This window comes from Pituophis catenifer, unplaced genomic scaffold (genome assembly GCF_029215685.1).
Source record: "Pituophis catenifer annectens isolate HBS135680 unplaced genomic scaffold, rPitCat1.0.hap2 SCAF_1, whole genome shotgun sequence".
Lineage (NCBI taxonomy): Eukaryota > Metazoa > Chordata > Lepidosauria > Squamata > Colubridae > Pituophis > Pituophis catenifer.
This window is the reverse complement of record NW_027256881.1, coordinates 112,170,128-112,193,293: the sequence shown is the minus strand read 5'-3', so window position 1 is coordinate 112,193,293 and position 23,166 is coordinate 112,170,128. Positions and strand designations below refer to the sequence as shown.

The 23,166-nt window shown below is 39.1% G+C and overlaps 1 protein-coding gene across 1 annotated transcript; it reads left to right on the top strand.

The window, feature by feature from the left end:
• The first annotated feature begins 2,174 nt into the window (after positions 1-2,174).
• Positions 2,175-21,480, top strand: SLC35A1 (solute carrier family 35 member A1). Its single transcript, XM_070954082.1, has 8 exons — positions 2,175-2,348; positions 10,324-10,501; positions 12,565-12,724; positions 14,425-14,577; positions 15,682-15,748; positions 16,956-17,132; positions 19,742-19,876; positions 20,570-21,480. The coding sequence occupies exons 1-8, from the start codon at positions 2,333-2,335 to the stop codon at positions 20,698-20,700; spliced, it is 1,017 nt and encodes a 338-aa protein (XP_070810183.1). The 5' UTR covers positions 2,175-2,332; the 3' UTR covers positions 20,701-21,480.
• Positions 21,481-23,166: the final 1,686 nt, after the last annotated feature.

Here is a 23,166-nt window from a genome sequence, read left to right as displayed (position 1 = left end):
TTTTGTTGTTTAAGTAAAAAGCATTTCAATAAATTAAAATGTTTAAAAATGTAAACGAGTCTCCCATTTTTTTTGATTGGAAGGTTGGACATACATTTCATGAATAGGAACAGGGGAGAAAAAGCTCCAAATATCAATAATAAGATGCAGCATAAATTATTCAGTGCCAGACCTGTCCCTCTACGACGATATCCTGATAACTTAATTTTATCAAATATAAATTAAGATACACTGCATCTCACTACCACACTTAAGTTTCTTATTATTTAGTTGTTGAGTTTTCTGGCTGCTTATTCTCTTAATTATTCTTCCTTTTCTTCCCATCTCTTGTATGAGATTGATTAGTCTAATTTTTTTTTAATCATCCATTTTGTGCACACCTTTTTCATTTTCTCAGCCCTCTTCATAGCATTACATAGCTCTAATTATCACAGTGGAGTTAGCTGGTAACACTGTTGATCCTTAGAACAGTCCTGCACAAGGGGCACAAGAAAAGGGCTACATTGATAAATGATCACAGGGCACAAAGGAATAATTGGCATATTGATCAGCGATTTGATGATTATCAGAACAGCAGGGCTGGAGTTGGAGGTATGGGTGTGGCCTGCGGGTGTTGAGAGGTGCTTGGCAGTATATCTTTCAGGGCATGATGGATCCTTTCTGGTGATGGTGGTGATGTTTATAGCAAATTTAGCGTTTTAAAGAAAGCTGGTGGGCTGCATGTTGTGTAGGCCTGCCTTAGAGCCTTGAAATCCCACAGAGACTTTATATGTGTATCTATCTTGATTGATCATGTTAAATCTCAATCTCAGCAACTAATAATCCTATATACAGACATTGTGGGGCAGAAAAGGCACATTTATTAATGTAACAGTAAATGTAAAAAAATGCTACCAGCACATTCATTGATTAGAGGATATCACTTTTATACAGCAGACTGGGAAATAGAAAAAAGAAAAATCCCAGAACAAGGCAATGACAAACTACTTACCCACTGTTGCCAAGAAAAGTATGAATGTGTTAGGGTTAGGATGTCGTCTAGGAGTGACAGGAGTGGGCAGGCCAGAGTTAAAAACCACAACAGTTTAACAAAAACCAAAAACTCATTTTAGTTTAACAAAAACCAATGCCCGAGGTGTAAACAATCCAAGATGAATGACTCACACTCCAGGAAAGCTCATGCCACCACAGTATACATCTGCCTAAGTGTTCCAGATCAGTGTTCCTTAAACCTTTTGCTCTCAGGACCACCTCCCATTTTTAAAAATGATGGAGGACACTAAAAGAGCTTTTGTTTATATGAATTAGATTTATTGATATTTACCATATTAAAAATTTAAATTGATGCATTTGCAGAAAATTTTTTATTGAACCATGTAAAATTAACAGTAATAAACCCATTAGGTACTAACGTATTTTTTCATGAAAAACCTGATACCGTAATTTTAACATAATGACGACAAGAGTGATGTCGTTTTACGTTTTTTGCAAATATTTGGCTAATAATTTTGATTTAGCGGACCCTTGAGATCGAGCTTGTCTCTGGCAATCCTCAGGCTACACTTTAACAAATACTGTTCTAGAAGTTGCTTCTTTTCATTGGGAGAAATCCCGGCTGTAAAAGATGGCACTGGACAGTGATACGTCCATCCCAAAACAAAAGACACAAGAAGACCTTACCCTCGCTCTACTAGCTCAGTGTTTCTCAAACTTGCCAACCTTAAGACATGGACCCAAAGGTGCTTTTTTTTTTTTTCTTTTCCAAAAGATAACTGGACCTTATTGTTTTTTCCTTGAAGAAAAAAGATCTCCACCATTCAGTTGGAACTGAAGAAGCTTCTTGGATGAGAATCAAAACGTCTTCAAAGAAAAACCAGAAAGTCCAGTTGCCTTTTGAAAAATGCACCTTTGGGACAATCATGACCTGGATGACTGAGAATCTCCCTATATAGACACTTAAGACACTTAAGATTTCAACTCCCAGCATTCCCCAACCAGCAGGCTGATTTGAAGTCCGCATGTCTTAGAAGTTGCTCAATTGGGCTAGCTGAAATCGGTCTTGATGTTAAAAATAAGATTTTCCTGGCGTCCTGTCCCTTTAAGGAACAGCTCTGCCAACACCAATACAAACCCACTTCCTGGAATAGACGATTGACTCCCTTTGAGGAGCTCCACGGAAAGCTTCGGTCTAATTCTCTTTCCGGCGGCAGGATCGAAGCGACGCGTACCGGAACGGACCCTCTAGTTGACTTCTATAGCTCTCTATGGTAAATTGGACTGATTGGCTGGGCGGGCTTATTCGCTTGCCAATTGATTCCTTCTCTTGGCTATTATGGCGCCTCCGAAAGGTAAGCGAAGCGAGCCTCGGATCCTAATGCTTGATCCCGCCTGGTACTCGGATCGCAAAACTAGCTGCTCCGATCGACTCCGCTTTTACCACTTGTGCGGAAAGAGAGCGATCCATTTCATTGGGGTTAATGGTTGGGCATCCCCACGTGCGGGTGGGGGATTCCATATGCAAAAGGCGGAATTCTAAAGCCCCCTCCACCCCCCACCCCCCGAATGGAACCAGGTCTGATTAGAAGAAGAAGATGGCTAATTTAAATAAGGCGCAAGCCGACATCCATTTGTTGCCACCCATTCTGCTGTCTGTGGATAGCTGTTCCGTTGCATTATAACAGATTTTCCCAACCAAAGCTTTTCAGATGTATTGGACTTTAAAAAAAAATGCTGGCTGGGAATGATAGGTTTGGAAGTCCAATAGATCTGGTGGTGTTGGGAAAAATGGTCGGAGTGATTTGGACTTTTTTTTAAAAAAAAACATGCTGGCTGGGAATGATAGGTTTGGAAGTCCAATAGATCTGGTGGTCCCATGTTGGGAAAAATGATCGGAGTGATTTTGGTTGGAGTATCTGGTCCCTAAGAGCCTTTAGGCACGGAAAAATGCATGCCTTTTCACGTCCCGTCTGTATTGCTAAAATAAGACTTAAGAGCTGTTGCGAGGATAGTTTACTCTGTGGAAATAATGCTTAATTTGTACAAGTGATGTCCAGATCTAATGACTACTTCTCCCATTCTTGTTTGCAATCAAGTAAATGTTCTGTTGTCAAGTGTGTGATAAGATTTATTCTTTACATATGAATTGGATCAGGGCTGAAATAATACAATAATATAGGAACTTAGTTTGGAAGCATATGAGCTAACTATGGAATAAAATTATATTTTGATTAGCAAATTAGATTTTATATTAGAAATTGTAGAAAATGAAGACAATTTTCACAATGATCTGGACATGTGAAGAAAGTACACAAATTGTTCATTGATCTCAGTTCATTTTGAGAGAACTAGGATATCTCTTGCTTTCAAAGATTTGTGCCAGGAGGATTCCTAATTTAAATGCAGCTGTTCTCTGTATTTCTAATAGTTCCTTGTGAAAGTGGTTCACAGTTTACAGATTCATTCAGGTTTTGGCATGTTCATATGTAGGCTTAATATATATATATATAAACAGTTTTGGTTCACTAGTAGTTTGGCAAGGTTGTTAATAATATGGTCAATTTGATCCTGTTGTTGGTTGGGAGCATAAATTCCAATCAAAAGAATTTGACCATTTACTGTAAACAATTCAATTGCTATAAACCTACCATCTTCATCTGCTTCTATAATTTTAGCTGTTAGTCTTTTATTTACATAAATAACCACACCATTCTTTTTTTGCAAAGTTGAAGATATAAAATGTGTTCCTAATTTAGAGTTTATCAAATATTTTTGATCTTGAGTTGTGATATGAGTTTCTTGTAAACAAATTATATCATTATTAAATTGTCTCAAGTATGCAAATAACTTCTTCCTTTTTTGTACTGAGTTCAACCCATTCACATTCCAGGATAAACATTTAATCATCATCTTTATCTTTCTGAAGCAACGAGCAGAATAACTGAATATCTTCCGGAATCTTCGGTCTTGCTCCCCCCATGGCTTCAGTCTCTTGTGTAGTGCTCTTAGCTCCCTTTTTATATTGTCTTTCCTGTTGTTGCTTTTCTTTAAGTTGCTTAGATTTTGCACGAGTTATGCGCTGATCTTTAACTTCAACCATCCGAGCCGGGTCCAAGATTGGAGAAGATTCTAACAGGGGCTCCTCCAAGAAACCTCCTTCAGCACCCTGTGTTTCCTCTAACTCCACCTGCTTAGACTGTTCTTGCAATTCTTGCTGGAGTTGCTTCTTATCACTCTCCTTAATCTCCAGCACTGTAGATGTACGTGGAGATGGTGTTCTTTCTTTAAAAATAGTAGTATAAAAATGCTCCGCCTTCTCAACAGTATTCAAATGATGTCTTTCTCCCTTATACTTCAAAATTATACCAGTTGGGGCATCCCACCGAAATGGTATCTCTTGTTTTTGCAATTCTTTTACTAGAAAGCCAAAATCTTTTCTGGCTTTCAACATTTTAGGTGGTAGTTCTTTGAAAAGTCCAATTTGTGCGCCCCCCACTTGCACAGAGGTTGGAAAAGATTTTTGCAGGATGTCATTTCTTATTGCTCTGTCTGTAAAATATATCACCACATCCCTAGGCAGTTGTCTTTGTCTGGCCACCCAGGAATTCACTCTGTAAATTTTGTCTATTTTGTAAAAAACCACATCAGGATTAATTTTTAATATCACCGCCAAAGCCTCAGCACAAATCTGTCTCAAATCCTGTCTGTCATCCTCCCTAATTCCTCGAAGCCTTATTGCAAATTCCATTGCCCTGAATTGCATCATTACAATTTCGTTTTCAACTCTCTGCATTTTATCATCAACATCAGAGATTTTATAATCATTGTCTTTCATCTTAACATTGACTTCTGATTTAAATTCTTCCACTTTAGAGTCCACTTTAATAATAAATTCTGCAAGGCCAGACGCCACATCTGATATTTTTTTAGTCAACTTGCCATAATCCTGTTTCACTATATCTTTAATTTCATTAATTTCCTGCATAATTTCCTGTTGAGATTTTTGAAGTTTATCATCTATTTCCTGTTGGGATTTTTGAAATTTATCATCCAAAGCCTGGGATATAAATTCTTTTAAATTTTCAAAGTCAAAGTCTTTTTTCTGAGTTTGTTGAACAGAGGGAGGCTGTGATTCATGTTTGTGTGTGTGGGATCCCCCCCCCCGCTGCCTTTCCTTCCTGCTTCTTTGAAGCCATCCTGCCACGTAGATTGGTTTTTCTGAAAAGGGAAGTCTTTTTTCCTTTTCCACCTCCACAAAGGCTTCTAAAAAAGTCCCCCAGGTTTAATCAGATAGAAACTAAGCTGAGCAAACTCAGATTTTAAAGAAAATTTTTTTTCCTCTTCTCCTATTGCTCTGTGTTACAGGCAGAGTAACTTTGTAACTGATCAGAGTAACTTCAGAGAATCACTTTCACTAGCTTGTTAGCTCAGTTGCTGGGCGCCATTTTTTTTCAAATCAATTTAACACGCTCGTATTTTCTCTTAGTTTAAAAAGTCACCAAAACATCAATACTTGCAGTTTTTAAGTTTGGGGGTTCAAGTTGATACTTCCGCTGATTATTCAAGTTGGATTCATTCAAATAAAACGTTTGCAGCAGCCAGCTTGTTCTGCGGAGAGCAGAATCGTCCCACGCCGTCCGGAGTCTGGCAAGTTGAGAGGGAGCCGCGCCTGTTTCCTCCCCAGCAGCGATTCTCTGGGGGCTCACAGGGGCTCAACCAGTACCTTGCCTTCTCTCCTCCTGCAATCCTTCGGATTTTTGGAGTTTTCAAGCCGCTTCTAGGTATCGAAGCGGCTCTACAGACAGCGGGGCTGGCGGTCCTTAAAAGGAGACCGTCTTCGCTGGCGGCGAACAAACCGGAAGTCCGAACAAACCGGAAGGATCATTTCTATAAAATGTTACATACTAAAATACTGCAATGGGACTATAGATCTATTTTAATAATGGGAGACTGGAATGGAGTAATTGATTCTAAACTAGATAAAAAGAGCTTGGCGAAATCCAGGATTAGACTACCACAGACTTTTTTTGACATGAAAGAAGACTTGGAATTAAAAGATATTTGGAGAATACATAATCCAAAAGAATTGGATTATACTTCTTTTTCCGACAGTGCTGGTCTTTTTGGATGCGGAAAAGGCCTTTGATAGAGTGGATTGGAATTTTCTATTAAAGACTTTTAAAAAGATGGACTTTGGGGACCAATTTATACAAGCGGTCTCAGCAATTTACCAAGAGCAAAAGGCACAGATTATTATTAATGGAAGTTTGACAACAGAGTTTAAAATTCAAAAAGGAACAAGACAGGGATGTCCGTTATCCCCATTGCTATTTATTCTAACACTAGAAGTCTTGTTAAATACAATACGGGACTAATATCTTGAAAGGTATAATGATAAGGCAAGAGGATTATAGAATAAAAGCATTTGCAGATGATCTGGTCGTTACCCTAACACAGCCAATGGAATCAATAATCCAGATGAAGGGCATTATACAAGACTACGGTAAAGTTTCAGGTTTTAGATTGAACCAGAAAAAAACTAAGATGATAGCTAAAAATATGACACAAGATCTTAAGCACGAGCTTGAAAGGAGGGCAGGTTTTGAGATTGTACCAAAGGTAAAATATCTAGGAGTTCAGGTTGCAGAATCAAATATGAAACTGTTTCAAAATAATTATGAGCTGTTGTGGCGAGAGGTGCAGAAAGATATGGAGACTTGGAAAAAACTGCAGCTGTCTTTACTTGGAAGAATAGCAGCAGTTAAGATGAACATTTTGCCAAGATTTCTTTTTCTGTTTCAAATGATTCTGGTGCTTAAAAGTGATAAACAACTGAAAGTGTGGCAAACTGGAGTGAATAAGTTTGTCTGGAACGAGAAAAAACCGAGAGTGAAATTGAAAATTATGCAAGATTTTCCAGAAAGGGGAGGCCTTAAACTTCCAAACCTACAGTTATATTATGAAGCAGCAGCTTTGACTCTAGCAAGTGATTGGTTTGGAAGGAAAAAGACTGGAATACTGAATATAGAAAGTTTTGATCTTGAATTTGGATGGCATGCTTACTTATTTTATGACAACAAAATGGATAAAGTATTTAAAAGCCATATACTTAGAGATTCTTTGATGAGAGTTTGGAAGAAGCACCGATTCAAATGGGATTATAAAATACCACTATGGCTGGATCTTGGTCATATTATGTGGAATACAAATATAATGTCACTCGGGGGGTTTTTATACAAAGAGGTTCTTTTTACAGATGCGGGCAGATGGCAGTTGAAGACATTACAGACACTGTTGGACGAAGGGATTAACTTAACTTGGTTACAATATAATCAACTACAATTGAGATGGAAAGAGGACCAAAAAACTGGTATTATGTTGCATGAGGAAGAATTGGTTAGACACATAAAAGAGAAAGGTCCAATGCATATTAAAAGGCTTTATAATGTTTTGTTAGAAAGGGATTCAGAAACTGAATTGGTTAAAGATTGTATGATTAAGTGGGCACAAAATTTTGAGGAACCAGTGATGTTGGAAACATGGGAAAAAATTTGGGTTCAGAATGTTAAATTCACACAGTCACAGAATTTGAGGGAAAATTTCTATAAAATGTTTTATAGATGGCATTTAGACCCCCAAAAATTGTCGTGTATGTACCCTAATGTTCAGCCAAAATGTTGGAGATGTGATTGTTTAGATGCTACATATTTTCATGTTTGGTGGACTTGTAGGAAAGTTAAGGCTTTTTGGATAAAAATTTGGTGGGTCATGCAGAATGTTTTGAAGAAAAAAATTCAATTTTCTCCACAATTGTTTTTATTGGGTATAGTTAAGGGTTTTACTTCGGGTGAAACAAAGTTGATATTGTACATGATAACAGCTGCGAGACTATTGATACGTAAATACTGGAAGAATGAAGCTTTGCCCACGATCGAGGAATGGACTTTGAAGATGGCCAGTTTTGCAGAGATGGCGAAGATTTCAGCATATTTAAAAGACTGTTCACAAGAGACTTATGAATGGGAATGGAAAAAGTGGATAGATTATGTTCAGAACAAATATCAAACTAGGAAATATCAAATAGCTTTTATTTGAAAATGTTATATTATGATAGAAATTTTTTTAATGTAATGAAGATGAAAAATTATAGGGGGGAAGGAGCGGTTCAAGTTTTATACAAGTTTTATATATAGGAGGGTTTTTTTTATTTTTTTTTTACTTAACATGAGTATATTGTGCGGAAGTCCGGGGGGAGGGGTGGGTTAGGGTGGGTTAGGGAGGCTGGGAAGTTTGGGGTGGGTTGAGGGGGGGGGGGGAAGGGTGAAAATGTAATTGTAAAACTTTTGCAATAAAAAAAAATATGGTCAATTTAAAAAAAACTGAATTGGCTTTATGAAGTAGTATGCTATAAATATGCAATGCTATTTTGAAGTCAAAGTTAAATTATAACTTCATATGGTTATATCGTTGCATCTCTGCAATTTAGTGTTTTAAATAGTTAAACAATTCTTTCTCTTAATTTTATTTAATCACTTTGCCACGTAGGCACCATGTGTAACACTCTTGCATTCTGTCCTGGAAACAGAATAAACAACATGCCCCCAATAATATGAAAAGTAAGTTTCCTTGTTACTAGTCAAAACGGAAGAAAAACGTTTAATAATGCTGTTTATCACCTGATTGCACTGAGTGATACTTGTATCTGCTGTAGAATTTAGCCTCACGGGCCACATGTTGAAGCAAATGAGATCTTATCTTTAAAAGATGAGCATAAATTATATGATTGCAAAGTGTAACCTGTAATACCTTGGAGGAATAATTACATAAGGTGGAACTCCCTTGAAAGAATAAATGTTTTGAGTGACTGGATTTGGGAATGCAAAGCTGTATTAAAATAACGGTATAATGATCTATATATACAGTGTTGTGGGTATACCAAAAAAAACCTTGTAGAAATAAAGCAAAGAATTTAAGGCAAACACCACTAGTCTTCCTTGACAATTAGAGATGGTACCAATTCTAAATCATTACCTGGAACTGGATGTTGCCAGGATTTTTAATTCTTAATTTCTTATATAATTATTAAAACAAAATCTGTACAAAGAAATAAAATTCCAGATTATCCTATCTGAAAAATTGGATAGAATTAGATATATCTTTATGAGATGCTATGCAGTGAATATCCTGATGTTAATCACTAGAGACATGAGGAGAGCCAATTGCATACAGCAGCTAGATGACCTTGGACCAGTCACTCTTTCTCAACTTAAGAAGGAGACAAGGGCAAGCCACTTCTGAAAAACTTGGTGAAGTAAAGAAAAACTGCAGGGACTAGTTTAGGCAGTTGCCGGAGTCAACAATTACCTACTTAAACTAAACACCCACCCACCCCCCAAGATATGAAGATATGAAGCTTTTTGCTCCAGGACAGCTCACTTTGAACCAGGCTCCCACCCTCTTGTTTTATGTTGGTTGGCATAGAAGAGAAGTAATAGTGGGACACAAAATTGCATTCCTCCCAAATAGGTTGTTTAGGTGGGAGATGCCATGGTAACGATCATGAAAAAAATAGTGGTTGACTTAGACCAGAGGTCTGCAATCTTAAACACTCAAAGAGCCATTTGGACCTGTTTCCCACAGAAAAAGAAAACACCGGGAGCCACAAAACCCTTCCCGTGCCTGACTATTTCTTGAGGGGCCACAAAACTAGCATATGTAGTTGAATTAAATGTTCTGTTTTTTTCTGAAACTTTTCTTGGATTTATCCATGGTTGGCCTACTGGGGGCTGAAAAGCTCAATAAATCGCATGCCGGCAAGTGTCACACATTGGCAGCTGTGAGTGATATTTTGAGTGACAGGGAGCCGCAGCAGAGGGGTGAAAGAGCCACAGGTTGCTGACCCCTGACTTAGACATAGGGAAAAGTTGTTCCAGTGCACATTGTGAAACAGACCTGACCAACCTGAACAATTGTTATATATGATGCCTGTGAAGATTTGTGTACCACCCTCTAATGCAGTGTTTTTGAAAACTGGCAGTCTTCAACTTCCAGAATGCCTCAGCGAGCTGTGGGAGTTGAAATCCCGACATTTTAAGATTGCCAAGTTTCAGAAACTCTGCTCTAATGGCTACCAGATATTCCTCTGTAGATGGCCAGCTGTCATCGTTGCTGGGGTATCTAAAATTTATTTTCTCTCTCCCTCCCTTCCTCCTTCCCTCCCTCCCTCTGTATTTAAGATCAGGTTGATTCATGTGACCTTATTTGTGACTGTTGAAGGTGGGGGTTTTAATTCTTATATTTCACAGAGGGATCCTTTTGCTTTTTCAGAAAATGTCAGCCTACTTTTTAAGTTGTACTGCTTGACGGTGATGACCTTAGTGGCTGCAACATACACAGTAGCGTTGCGATATACAAGAACAACCGGAGCAGTTCTGTACTTTTCATCCACAGCTGTTTGCATTACAGAAGTTATCAAATTATTCCTAAGTTTGGGCATTTTAGCAAAGTAAGTATGAATATTGGTGAGGATAGTCAGATGATAAATTTACTTGCTCTTCTCTTATTTATTTTCTTCCTTTAAAAAAACCCCTCCCATAGTTCCTGTTATGATTCATATACACTATGTTAGATTTGCTTCTTTAAACAGATTATTTTCAAAGCAAACAGAACATTCTGGATTGAGTTTTTGTTCTAGATTTTTTTTTCTCCCAGCAGCTTAATAAACATGTCATCACTCAAATACCTGTTCATTGTTCTGGCTAAAGACCAGAATGTTAGTGTGAGTTAAATTCTGAAACTTGGACAGAAGTGATTTAGTGCAGGCATGATTCTTCACAAACATTCAAAAAGATCCTGTATTCTTACAAGAGGGCATTTAAAGATTGGCAGTTTGTTCATGCTGTTCTTCCTTAGAGCTTTTGAACAAGGCAAACTTAGAGTTCATGTAACAAAAAGAACCTGAAAACAGTCTCAAGAAATTTATAACTTGCTGCCTTTATTTAGTGGTACTTCAAACTGCTGCCTTGAATTTGCCACATATTGTACTATGCTGCCTTTGTGGCATACATAGACTGCTGGTCATGACAATATTTAGACAATAATTGTTCCCTTGTTGCGATATATTACCGTCTGATGCTTAGATACATCGTACAAATAAACTCTCCTGTTTTTCTTTTTCTGTGTATGCTGAATTTCTTAAGAAGCCATCATTGAGGAGTCGGCATCGTACTCTCTAGGGATATAGGTCAGCAACTCAAACCAACCTCCTTTGTCATGACCATGATGATGGAGATGATACAGTCTAAATGCATTTTGGAAGGCAATTAGTTGGAGAATGCTGGTGTAAAAGATTTATAATGAACTATTAATTCCTCAGTGGTATCAGCTATAAGAACATGGTACCCTCTCCACAGTCTATTCCCTGAAATTACTTTCTTTTCAATTGATTTAGGCACTGAAAGGAATCCTAGATGGGAAGGAAAAATGGCATCCAGGTGGGGCTGGTGAGAGAATAGGTTCCACAACTGGCCACATGTCCCTACATCTCCTAAAATTGGGCATTTGGCATTGTTACCAAGAGAGATACATTCTGACACCAAGTCTTCTTTTTTTTTTAGTTTTTTTGACACTGAGTCTTAATTATCTCTGAAAAGTTTGAGTTATTCTGAAATCAGAGTTTCAATAAGTATAGTTTTCTAAATACCGAGACATTTATGCATGTTCGCTGCCTTGAGTTATTTATAAAGTAATAAAAGCGGGATAAAAATCTAATAAATTTAATAAATAAATAAAAATAAAACCTTGCTTCTAGGACATTTTGTTTTTTCTTATGTGGTCTCCCTCCTGCCCTCCCCCCACCCTATCCTTCACAGAGAACCAAACTCTATACATGATGGAGCATGAGCAAATATGGCAGTCACCATAATGGATGATAATGGGAAAGATGTTTAAGGGCAAGGGAAGACCTATTCAAAATTACTGTAGACCAATCCAAATTGTCTGACAGGATAGATTAAGAAAGTGTCCTGCCTTTTGCACTTTCTCAGGAATCATCTGGTTGGTTAATGCATGTTAACAAAATGGAATTCTATCAAGCTCATCTCAAATGGAATTGTTTTCACTGAAACTGCTGGGAAACAACTTTGGCAAAAGGGAAGGTTCTGAACACAGACCTCTCCAATGGCCTTTTTCTGGTTAAAGACCGAAATAGACTGAATTTGAACCTATATAATGCCCGTACCTCGCTACTATAAGAAGTGGGAATCCTGACTTCCTCTAAGCACCATGGTGAGCTGATGCCTTGCTGCCTTTCACTGACTAGCAAGCCATTATTAAGAGATTATTAAGATCATCCACATGATTCCGGACAGCTGTTCTTCCTGAGTAGACCAACTGCTGTTTTTACAGCTGGTTTATGAGTGCAGTTTTTGTATTTTTCTGTTTGCATTTTTTGCAGTTTGTATTCACTTCTATTCTGTTCATTTATAATTCTTAATAAAATTATTTGGAAAAAGAAGTAGTAGTAGTCCTATTTCTCCTAAAATATTTTCCTTTTTTTATTTTCCTCAGGGAGACTGGAAGCCTGGGTCGATTGTCAATGTCTTTGAAAGAAAATGTTTTAGGCAGTCCTAAAGAATTGTTGAAATTAAGTGTTCCTTCGGTTGTGTATGCTGTTCAGAATAATATGGCCTTCCTGGCTCTCAGCAACTTGGATGCAGCAGTTTATCAGGTAACTTGAGTGATGTTTGAAAGTTGAATCCTTTGCCATGTCAGTCAGAAGCCGGTGTTCACACACATGTCGGTGTCCCAAAGGTGCTTTTCCAAAAGGCAACTGGACTTACTTTGTTTTTCCTTGAAGATGTTTCGCTTCTCAGCCAAGAAGTGAAATATACTGTCCTGAAACTCAAGAAGCTTCTTGGATGAGTAGTGAAACATCTTCAAGGAAAAACAAAGTCCAATTGCCTTTTGGAAAAGCACCTTTGGGACAACCATGACCTATATGACTGAAAATCTCTAAAGACACAGATGTGAGCATTCTTCAGTCAATGGTTGTTGCAATGTCTAGGGCAGTGATGGCTAACTTTTTGCCATCGCGTGCCAGGAGAGGGGTGGGTGGGGGAGGTTCGCGCGTGTGCGTGCCCACACCCATGATTCTATGCGCCCCCCCGCGCATGCGCACGCAAATCCCCCCCCCCGCTCCTGGCACGCGATGGCCTGGTATACTCCTAGAGAGGCTCTGGAGGCTGGGGACAGCAAAAAACGTCACTTCCTGTCCCACCGGGAGTTGGGAAATGGGCCCTTTCAGGCCTCTGGAGGGCCTCCGAGCGAATGGGAAAGACTGTTTTCACCCTTCCCAGATGCATAGAGAGGATCTGGAGCAGGTAAGAAAGAAAAATGGGCCTTCCCCACCCCCACCCTCCCCCAGGCCCTCCGGAGGCAGGAAACAGCCTGTTTCCCTACTTCTGGTGGGCCCAGAAGGCCCGAAAATCAGCTGGCCGGCATGTGCATGCATGCCAGAGCTGAGCTGGCATGCCCACTGATATTGCTACTGGCATGCGTGCCATAGGTTCGCCATCATGGGACAATTTTTTATTTTCCAGTAAAAATAGTTTACCCTTTTGGCTATATACTTCTGAAGGAAATGTCAAGAAAGAAAGATAATAGAAATCTTCCATAAGTGAAGTGCTTTCGGTCCTCCATAATTGTTGTGCGAATTTTTGATGTAGTAGGGAGAGAAGTTGGTAATTTAATGAGTTGTCTTAACCATTTCATTACTGAAAAATAACAGGGAAAATACAAAATGTTGGAACATCGGGAAGCAAATGATTATTTTTGCTACCTGGCATTCAGTGCCATAGGCAAAATTGAAGATGACCCAGGTGTGCAATTTTGATTGGTGACAACTATATTTGGCATTTAAATAGAACGTTGCAAATCACACTGCATAGAAGTGACACTGCAACAATAACAATGATATAATTGGTCACTTACTGGTAATCAAAACAATTACATTTAACCATATGCGATTAATATTAGTCTCCATATCAGTTGAATGATGTAATAATCACTTTTTCCTTACTTGTCTCTATATTAAAAATATTTTTGGAAGGCTTTTCTGTGCCTTATAGATGGGATTATTATTAAGAGCCGAGGTGACTCAGTAGTTAGAGTACAGTGCTGCAGGCTACTTCAGCTGACTGCTAGCTGCAGTTCAGTAATTCAAATCTCACCAGGCTCAAGGTTGACTCAGCCTTCCATCCTTCCGAGGTGGGTAAAAGGAGGACCCAGATTGTTGGGGACAATATGCTGACTCTAAACGGCTTAGAGAGGACTGTAAAAGCACTATGAAGCGGTATGTAAGTCTAAGTGCTATTGCTATTGCTATTATGCATCTCTGAAATAAAACATGTCTTAAATCGAATGGTTTAGGTGACGTACCAACTGAAAATCCCCTGCACAGCTTTATGTACTGTCCTGATGCTGAACCGTAGCCTTAGTCGATTGCAGTGGTTCTCGGTGTTTATGCTGTGTGGTGGAGTCACGCTTGTGCAGTGGAAACCAGCTCAGGCTACTAAAGTTCAAGTAAGTTTTCTCCCTCCCTGGGAGCCTTAAATTTCATTTTTCTTATAGGAAAAAAAAATGGCAACTTGTACAAAGAACAGCAGATTTTTAGGGAACGATGAACTAGAAACCTATGTTCCATAGTTGAATGTTTAACAGAAGTTCACATGCATCAAATTATAGTTTAATATTTAAACATATTTAAACTTGTCCCGAGTTTTTTTGGGACAAGAGCACTTCGCCTTTTTTTTTTTCTCAGTAAAGGCCAGCTATCCCCTGGTTCAATTTTTATGGGAGCTGAAATGAGGAATGAGTGATTTCAGAACTATCAGGAAATTCTTATGTTACTCTCTAGCATTTTTTCCCTTTCTGACCTTTCTCTTTTTGCCTCCACTGTTTCCTTCTTTCTGACCCTGAGATAAGTGTGAACTAATGGCAAAAGTTTCTGAATTTAGTTTAAGAATCTGATGAAATAACTTAATCCCAATGCACCCAAAGGTTTCCAATTCCTGTCTGGGATCATAATAAACTACTTTACATGTTACGTAAATGCAAAGTGAGATCTGGTGGGAAAAAAACCCCCCAATCTTGTGCATATTTGCTTGGCAATTGGACTCATTGAATTTAATGAGACTTGAGTGAGATCTATGAAAAATACCTGCACTTCCACTCTGTGTCCAAAATAGCTGATATTTTCATCCAGAATCAGTTTTACAGATTTGTTCCCTATTACTTCTTTAACAGAATTCAATTAATCCATCAAAATGCAACTGTGCAGAATGCAACTGTAGAAGATAGATTATAGGTAAATGAAATACTACTTATTTGTCTAATAGTAATGCAAATGACAATGACAATAGCTAAAGGACAAGAACAGCAAACCTTACAAAAATAGAAATAAGGTACCTGCGTGCAGTGATTGAGGCCATTCCCTTCTTTAGTCCAGAAGGATTGGGTACCTGACTTTATTTTCTTGAGATTATATATTTGTAGCATATCAAATGTTGCCCTTCAAGTCATAGGCAAACAGTACAGGGTTACCCAAACCTATTCTAGCTTAATAAATCATTTTGAGATGCCAATAGAGGATAAATAAATGGATTTTCTTCTTTATTACCTCTTTAGGTGGAACAGAATCCACTGCTAGGATTTGGAGCAATAGCAATTGCTGTTCTATGTTCAGGATTTGCAGGTAATAACTAAAACACAGAACATTAAGCATGGTATTAGCTTATCTGATAACTCTTGTACTAGCACTGTCGCTCAACAGTCATTGCGGCTTGGATTTCCATTGCTCCGCAACAAGGTTTTAATACACAATGTCACATAGTCACACTGCTTAGTGATGACAATCCTGGCAGTTCCCATTGCCATTGTTAAGTGAGGATCATGGGCCATTAAGTAAGGACTTCACATGTCTGCAATTTGTGACTTCTTCTTGCCGGTTTCAACATGCAAACTCAGTGGAGAAAGCAGTAGACAAGGTCTCCCACTCCCACTGCTTTTCCCCCTAAGGAGCCATCCATGCACCCCACTGCACTCTCAACCTGTTGCAGTGCCCAGACCCCAGCTGCTTGCACCTCCACTACGTGGCAGTGCTCAGCTATATGTTCGGTTGTTCCCATGCATGACAGTGCCTACTGTACACTCTGATATATTCACTTCGTATGGTGATGACCGCCTATATGCTTTCCATTTGTGGCATATGGCAGGGCTCAGTTCCTGCCTGACTGCACGTGGCAGCAACCACCTGCATGCCCCCCTGCATTTGCGCCACCCGCCCAACTCACCTGAGTTGTGTAGTTCTGACCTGTCTATCAACTTGTTTGCAAGCCTCCTAAGGAAAGGCTTGTTATGATGGATTTGCAACTTCCTGCCATTGACTTTGCTTGTTGGAAATTGTGGTCATATGACCACAGGGTACTGCAGATGTTCATAAATATGAGCCAGTTGCCAAGCACATGAAATGTGATCACATGATTGTAGGACGGGATGCAGCAGACGTAATTTTGAGGCCAGGTCATAACTTTTGGGAATTTTGTGTAATTTTGAATGGTTGTTGATTTTTCCCCAAATCTGCATTTTGTTTGCAAAATTTGAAGAAATGCAAAGCCTAGGAAGTTTATCTTGCAGTTTGCTAGCTTGGGATGTAGATACCATTAAAGTGGTATTCATTGAAATCTAGAAATATTTGATATATTTCTATACGGTTCATTGTGGAAGTTATGATTCAGCTAGACTCCTTAATTTGGCTGACAGAAAATTAATGCTTTCAGAAAAAGCTACGGACGCCTGCCTTTAGCATTCAGCGATAAAAGACTAATAATCTATTCATCTTTAAAATAGATTGATTGATGAGCTTCTTTTCCAAGATTGATCTTTTGCTACTTTCCTTTCAGGAGTGTATTTTGAGAAAGTACTAAAAAGCTCTGATACATCTTTATGGGTGAGGAACATCCAGATGTATCTCTCTGGAATTGCAGTGACATTGCTTGGGGTCTACACAGCTGAAGGAGTTCAAGTACTGGAGAAAGGATTTTTTTATGGCTATACGCCATATGTCTGGTTTGTCATCTGTAAGTACTTGACCTTAACTTGTAATTGTTACAACCTGTTAACTGTTTGTGATGTGTTTGTAGTAATGCTAGAAGTACTGTTTCAAATGTAGGAATGTTTTGAAAAAGTAATTATTAACACAATCCAAAAGATGAGCTCAATCTAATTGACTAAGAAGCAAATTTAAATCGAATAAAACATCATAATTCCTTTCTGCTCAGTACTATTAGGTCAGATTGAGAAATGTGTGGGGATGGTCTGTAGAAGGTCCTTTTATTCCAGAGCATTGCAAAAATCATAATGAGATTTGCCCCAAGCCTCTTTTATCCAATTGTCCATAGCAGTGGTTCTCAACCTGTGGTCCGTAGACCCCTGTGGTGGGGCACGATGTTGTCACATGGGGTCCATGAAGGCTTGAAGAAATGATATGATTTAAATCCTGAGTTAAATTTTGGCCATGGTCCATGGCCACAAAAAATAAAGAGGGTCCGTGGTAAATAAAAGGTTGAGAACCACTGATCTATAGAATATAAGAAATCTAATGAATGCTAATTCCGCTAGAGTCTGTAAACTGTGGAAGTCAGCTGCTGAGGTATACATGCAGGTGATATTTGAATTTACACAGCTTGTAAATTATAGAGCGGAGGTTGGTAACCAGGCACCTTTTAGATTTTAATTTCCATCTACCTCAGCCAAAATACCAAGTGGTGAGAAAATGGGAGAGAAATGTGAAAATAAATTTAGAGGAAAACTATGTGGGATGTAGGAGACTGAGGGCTAATTGTGACTTGGTCTTTGGGATATGTTGTAACCCAGGGGCATCAAATTGGATTTCTTTGAGGACTGGATCAGCATTGTAGTTCTCCTCTGCGGGCTGGTAGCAGGGAGAACGGGAGGTGGGGGGGGGGGAGACAGGATGAACGCCTCCTACAGTGCTTTAACAGCCAAAACAGGGCGTGGGAGCTCATACGGCCTCCCTGCACCTCATTTTCGGCCTCCCTGGCCTCCAGCAGCACTTTACTGGCCAAAAACAGGCCACACGGAGTGCTGCAGGAGGCCGAGAAGGCCAAAACGGGACGCCAGGGGGCCTCAGGAGGCCTCCACGCAGCCTGTTTTTGGCCAGCAGAGGCCCCACAGGCTGGTCCTTTGATATTTCCAGGCTGGCCCCAGGGGCCGGATTTAAGCACCCTGCGGGTTGGATTTGGCCCACAGGTCTTGAGTTTGAAACCCCTGTTGTAAGCAAATATGCAAAGGGGGATAACCTTTGGAGAACAGGTATGTGCCTTTCAAAATCACACCATGGCAGAATGCCAAAATTCAATAATCTGTTTTGGGGAAGATGGAAATAAAATTAAAAGCAGTTTTTTACACATTTACAAAGCTTAAAGTCCAATTTCTTATTAACTTTCCTAGTATTCATCAAAAGGCATAATTCTTTTAATTTTTGTTTATTCATGTGGGAATGATCTTGGCAGATAGAAGGCAGAGCCACAGACTAGGCAACAACCAGACAAATGGCAGCTTAGCCTGCAGAAGAAATAAGGGTCAGAAATAAGAAATATGTCTCAAAAAAGACCCTCTCAAAGTTCTTGGACTGTAAAGGCAAAAGTGTGGGGACTTTCAGACTTGCAAGATTCTGTTAATATAAACTTACAATAAAGTTAGAGTTAGTACTTCTGGATGTGCTTCTTGTCTGGACTACCTCACAAGGCTGACATAAGCTCTATTTTAGTTCTGTTTCTTTCAGTTATCCCATCCTACCGTCTGTGGTGTATGGAGGCTAAGCAATAAAACAAAAAAGAAGTCCACCCCTCCCCCCCACCATGCCAATCCATTGTTTAGATTCCAAATCGGGTTCAGTGGTTATGGGGTAAATACCTATTATTAACTGCAAGTATAATCTTCAGATGGTGGTACATAGTATATCACCCAGGCATGCAATTGTGTTGACAAAACTGGCACTCAACAAGAAATTCTGCTGCATAGCTCCCAGCGACCGGTAAGATCTCACAGCGTTCGTCTCCTCCGGGTCCCGTTAACTAAACAATGCCGGCTGGCGGGCCCGCGGGGTAGGGCCTTCTCTGTGGCAGCCCCAACTCTCTGGAACCAGTTACCTCCTGAGGTCCGGACCATCCCCACCCTATTGGCCTTCCGAAAAGCGGTGAAGACCTGGCTTTTCCGGCAGGCCTGGGGCCGTTGATCTCGCTCTTATGATCTGGCGAGATCCGGCCATGAATGGTGTGCATGAGTTTTTAATGTTTTTAATGTTTTTAATTTTTAATGTTTTTTATAATGATTTTATTGTGAGCCGCCCTGAGTCTTCGGAGAGGGGCGGCATATAAATTGAATAAATTAAATTAAATTAAATTAAATTAAATTAAATTATTAAATTAAATTAAATTAAATTAAATTAAATTAAATTAAATTAAATTAAATTAAATTAAATTAAATTAAATTAAATTAAATTAAATTAAATTAAATTAAATTAAATTAAATTAAATTAAATTAAATTAAATTAAATTAAATTAAATTAAATTAAATTCCCTTGCTCATTCTTCCAAATAAATGCTGTAATAGTTCTTTCTACCATGTCAGAATTTATTGGCCTAACCACATCTCTTTGTCCTAGTTCTTTCCAGTGTTGGGGGCCTCTATACTTCGGTAGTTGTTAAATATACAGACAACATTCTAAAAGGTTTTTCTGCAGCAGCAGCCATTGTCCTCTCTACAGTTGCATCAGTCGTTCTCTTCGGTTTACAAATCAGTAAGTAGCTTTGGACTGTTTTGTGTTTTCATTAAATCATTTATGATCCACAATATCATGGGATAGGTTACAATCAGTGATACATTTGGAGAATTCATAATCTAAATAGCAATAGCAATAGTATATACCGCTTCATAGTGCTTTTACAGCCCTCTCTAAGCAGTTTACAGAGTCAGCATATTGCCCCAAACAATCTGGATCCTCATTTTACCCACCCCAGAAGGATGGAAGGCTGAGTCAACCTTGAGTCTGGTGAGATTTGAACTGCTGAACTGCAGCTAGCAGTCAGCTGAAGCAACCTGCAGTACTGCACTTAACCACTGTGCCACCTCGGCTCCTAAAGCTGCAAACCAGACTTTTTTTTTTTTTTTTTTAATTTGATTTATATGCCGCCCTTCTCCAGAGACTCAGGGCGGCTTACAATGTGTTAAGCAATAGCCTTCATACTTTTGTATATTTATACAAAGTCAGCTTATTGCCCCCACAAACTGGGTCCTCATTTAACCTACCTTAGAAAGGATGGAAGGCTGAGTCAACCTTGAGCCTGGTAAGATTTGAACCTGCAGTAATTGCAGGCAGCTGTGTTAATAACAGGGTGCTTTAAACCACTGTACTACCGAGGCTCTTTTATGTTTTCAGTGACGAGGCTGTGATCAGCACACTTTTAAACTGTATTTTCTGTTTCCCTTCCAGCTATAACTTTCTCTCTGGGAGCACTGCTTGTCTGTGTTTCAATATATCTGTATGGATTGCCTCGGCAAGATACAACAAAAATCCAGCCAGCAGAAACCAAAACGTCAAAAGGGAATCTTACTAGTGTGTGATGTCTGTCTTCATGAAGAATGGAAAAGGCAATACAAAAGTAAAAGAGACAGTTTGTATGCCTGTCCCCACCCCCACTTTTCTTTTTGAAAGAAAGCCTTCAATTCTTCATGGAAAGCTTCTGATGGGACTGAAAATGAAGTCAGTTATTCATTGGATGAAAATCTACACTGAAGGGAAGATTCTTCGCTAATCTGTAGAATCTCACTTTTCCTTATAAACTTTGGTCTTTTCCTATTGAAGATGCCTTGTGTGGACAAGAAAGAATAGAAGGCAGTTATACATAAATAGGGAGATGGCCGTGGAATTTACTCCTGTGTTGTAACATTTTATGTAGGCTTTGTTGCCAGAAATGCTTGTGGTTGCAAGGAAATTCAAATTTAAATGTGACCAAAACAACATAAAATTATATTGGAAGGAGAGTGTCTTTTTCTCCATGGATACCCGACATGAAGATCCAGCCAAGTGCTACACTGCTTTAATGATAAAAATCATTGTTGCAATGGGGAAAACACAGTGATGGTTGTGAGATAGAAGAATGCTGTTACTGGAGCTTTAAAACTGAAAACGGTAATTTATTTTTTAATATCCTGAAGCCAGGATCACTACTTTTTGAAAAAAACACGAGGAAGAGAAAAAAAAAATACTGTGATTTCTTTGAAGAATTTTCTATTGTAAAAGGGAAGGGGATAGACAACTGTATATACATTTATTCCTGCATTGAATTAATTGGTAAATACACACATACATTCTTGTGCAGTATGGTTAGTGTGTGCACTGTTACGATTTGTTTTTTTTTTTAAAAAAATATTTGATTAAATACGTTTTAGAGAAAGGTGAACAAGCCCTATGGATTAAATATCATTTAGGTTTATATTTACTGATTTTGTCAACTCACTTTTATACTGAAACATTTTTAAAGCTTTTAGCAGGTTTTCTAACATGAGGTTTTAAGAAATTAAAATGCATGATTTCTGTAAATGGAGTTGTTAGAAAAGGAACCAACCAAACCAAGGCTTGAATGAGAGTCTGATAAATCAAATGTCAAGTAGTGATTTTTAACCTTAAAGCCAGCAAGTGTAACTACTTCCAATTTGGTCATGAACAGAGCATAAGAGTTCCTTCTGTTTTAGACTGTTTGACTCTAAATGAAATGATTGGCCCTACTTTGCCCAGAATTTGGAGGAAATCATTGTGATGTTGTAAAAGTGCCTTACCCAACTTTTTGGGAGGGAAGAGAAAATTTTAAGACAAGACCTTCGGACAACAACTGAATATGAAAGGGGGGGGGAAGGAAAATAGAAGATAGATTTTGAATACCACCTGCCAATGCTATATGCCAGTGATGGCGAACTTTTTCGGCACCAGGTGCCCAAACCGGAAAACGTGCATGCGTGCATGCGCATGCCGGCCACCTGGTCTTTGAGTTTCCGGCGCACGCGGGGAGTGCTCCGGTGTGTGCGAAGACCAGCTGGCCGGTGAAGGCCAGCTGGTTCTCTGGGCATGCGTGCCGTCACCAGTTGCTCTTCTGATTTCCTGTGTGTGCATGGGTTAGTGTTAGGGTTAACATGGGTGCCGGCCAGCTGATCTTCACGCACACCGGAGCACCCCCTGCGTGTGCTGGAAACCCAAAGACCAGGTGGCCGGCACACACATGCGCTCTGGCCACTTGGTGTTCGGATTTCCAGCGCTCCGGTGCATGCGAAGACCAGCTGGCCGACGCCCATGCGCACCCTGGAAACCAAAAGAGCAGCTGGTGACGGCACGCTTGCTATAGGTTTGCCATCGCAGCTATATACTGTTAGTCCTCAACTTACAACCATTTGTTTAATGACTGTTTGAAGTTACAATGGCACTGAGAAAAGTGACATGACTGTTTTTCATACAATCATTCCAGCATCCCTGTAGTCTACAAAATTTGGAATGCTTGGCAACTGGCATGTACAGCATTTATGACGGTTGCAGTGTCCTGGGGTCATGTGATCCCCTTTACAACCGGGTTAATTAATCAACTGCAGATATTCACTTAACAACTGTGGCAAGGAAGATCGGAAAATGGTGCAAAACTAAGTTAACAACTACCTTGCTTAGCAATGGAAATTTTAGACTCATTGTGGCCATAACTTGAGGACTACCTGTAGTTATTTATCGGGCATTTGGAAGAAAAGGGGGCAACAGAACAGGGGAATAAGTACAGAGAAACCAAGTGTAGAAGCCTATTTGCAGAGATTACTGGAAGAAAATAAGTAGAAGTTACTGTCATTAGCAATTACTCTCCACAGAGGAGAAGAAACTTCATAGTAAGCCTTTTATTTGTTCTGCACCTTTGTATTTTTTTGTGTTGTAGTAAGAAAAAGTACAATTGTAAACATGATAGTGGATGCTTTATTTTTACAGTGAAAATGGTATGGAGACATATTTTTTTCTTAGAATAGAGGTAGCCCAGCTTCACAGTACATATTTCACAA

Excerpts from the sequence above, each read along its gene's own strand:
- SLC35A1 (XM_070954082.1), top strand. Across the intron at positions 12,725-14,424 it reads TGGATGCAGCAGTTTATCAG|GTGACGTACCAACTGAAAAT; the intron begins GTAACTTGAGTG and ends CGAATGGTTTAG. Across the intron at positions 14,578-15,681 it reads CTCAGGCTACTAAAGTTCAA|GTGGAACAGAATCCACTGCT; the intron begins GTAAGTTTTCTC and ends TTACCTCTTTAG.